Below are 1,049 nucleotides of genomic sequence, written 5' to 3' on the forward strand. Positions count from 1 at the left end.
CCAGATTCATTGGTAGGGGATTTAGGTGGTGAGAAGTTGCAGAGTTTGGGTCCATAGCAATATTAGGGATAATGTGTTGCATTTTCAGAGCGCTGTGACTTTGTCAGTTTTCTTCACCATGTGTGCCTGTATCTAACTCAGGTGCCTGTATTTCACAGGAGCTTTACTTGCCGTGGGAAGGTAGTGTCTTCTTTATCTGCCAAAAATCACCCATAATTGGAGACAACACTTTTATGTTTAAATTTCTGCCATAGAAATAGAGGACCGGGTCCATCTATGTGGTTCTGTTTAGGTTTTCCAAAACAGACTTAAACCTCAGGGAATATTTTTGCCCTGGTGCAAACAATTAATCAATCTTAGTCACAGACATTTGAAGCCAGAATGGAGAGGCTACATCTCTCTGTCTAAAATTGTACACCTATGTGGCAGCATCAAGCTCTTTCCTAACACATGAAATTCAGACTACTATTACTTTGTTGTTCATAATATCTTCTTTTCCAAGTGTTTATAATTTTTCCCAAAGGAACTGAAATCACAGATGTTATTCTGAGGGCCTCCCTACTAGGGAGCAGACTTTGAAGATCTCGGTTCATTCTAGACTGTATTCCCACACTTGACATGTCTTAAACACCTGGCAGCCAGTTTCTGCAGGCCCATTTTCTGATTCTCTCTCTTGGAACGCACATCCATTCAGTGGCTTCACCAGAAATTAATTTTGTTAGTGTACCAAAGTTTATTTTTTTGGTGTAATATATCCATTATTACATGTATTTTCACATGATTTCTCGGAGATAGGGAGGGAGATGTTAATTATTTTATTTTGGAAGGAAGAAACTATGCCTCTGAAAATTCAATACCTTCCCACTGTCACACAGAGGGTAAATGGAAAGGTAGAGATGAGCATGTTTTTTCTGGTTGCAGCATCAGGGCTCTCCTCTCTCCCATCCGCAGGCTCTCCAGTGAAGAGTATTTCAGTGTGTCAGTGGATGAAAGGTGAGGGAGGCAAAGGTCTTGGAGAGACCTAGGTCAGAAATGTGGTGATCATCAAC

At 40.8% G+C, this 1,049-nt stretch overlaps 1 protein-coding gene across 1 annotated transcript in view; it reads left to right on the plus strand.

Annotated features, from left to right (window-relative positions):
- LOC124234415 (tripartite motif-containing protein 5-like) overlaps window positions 1-993 on the plus strand; it is a gene marked incomplete at its 3' end in the record, with an annotated part of 3,057 nt that extends 2,064 nt beyond the window's left edge. The window contains exon 4 of the mRNA XM_046651766.1: window positions 952-993. Coding sequence (XP_046507722.1) covers window positions 952-993 — 42 coding nt within the window. The remainder of the gene's footprint in view (window positions 1-951) is intronic.
- Window positions 994-1,049: the final 56 nt, after the last annotated feature.

Source organism: Equus quagga, unplaced genomic scaffold (assembly GCF_021613505.1).
Source record: "Equus quagga isolate Etosha38 unplaced genomic scaffold, UCLA_HA_Equagga_1.0 73647_RagTag, whole genome shotgun sequence".
NCBI classification, from domain to species: domain Eukaryota; kingdom Metazoa; phylum Chordata; class Mammalia; order Perissodactyla; family Equidae; genus Equus; species Equus quagga.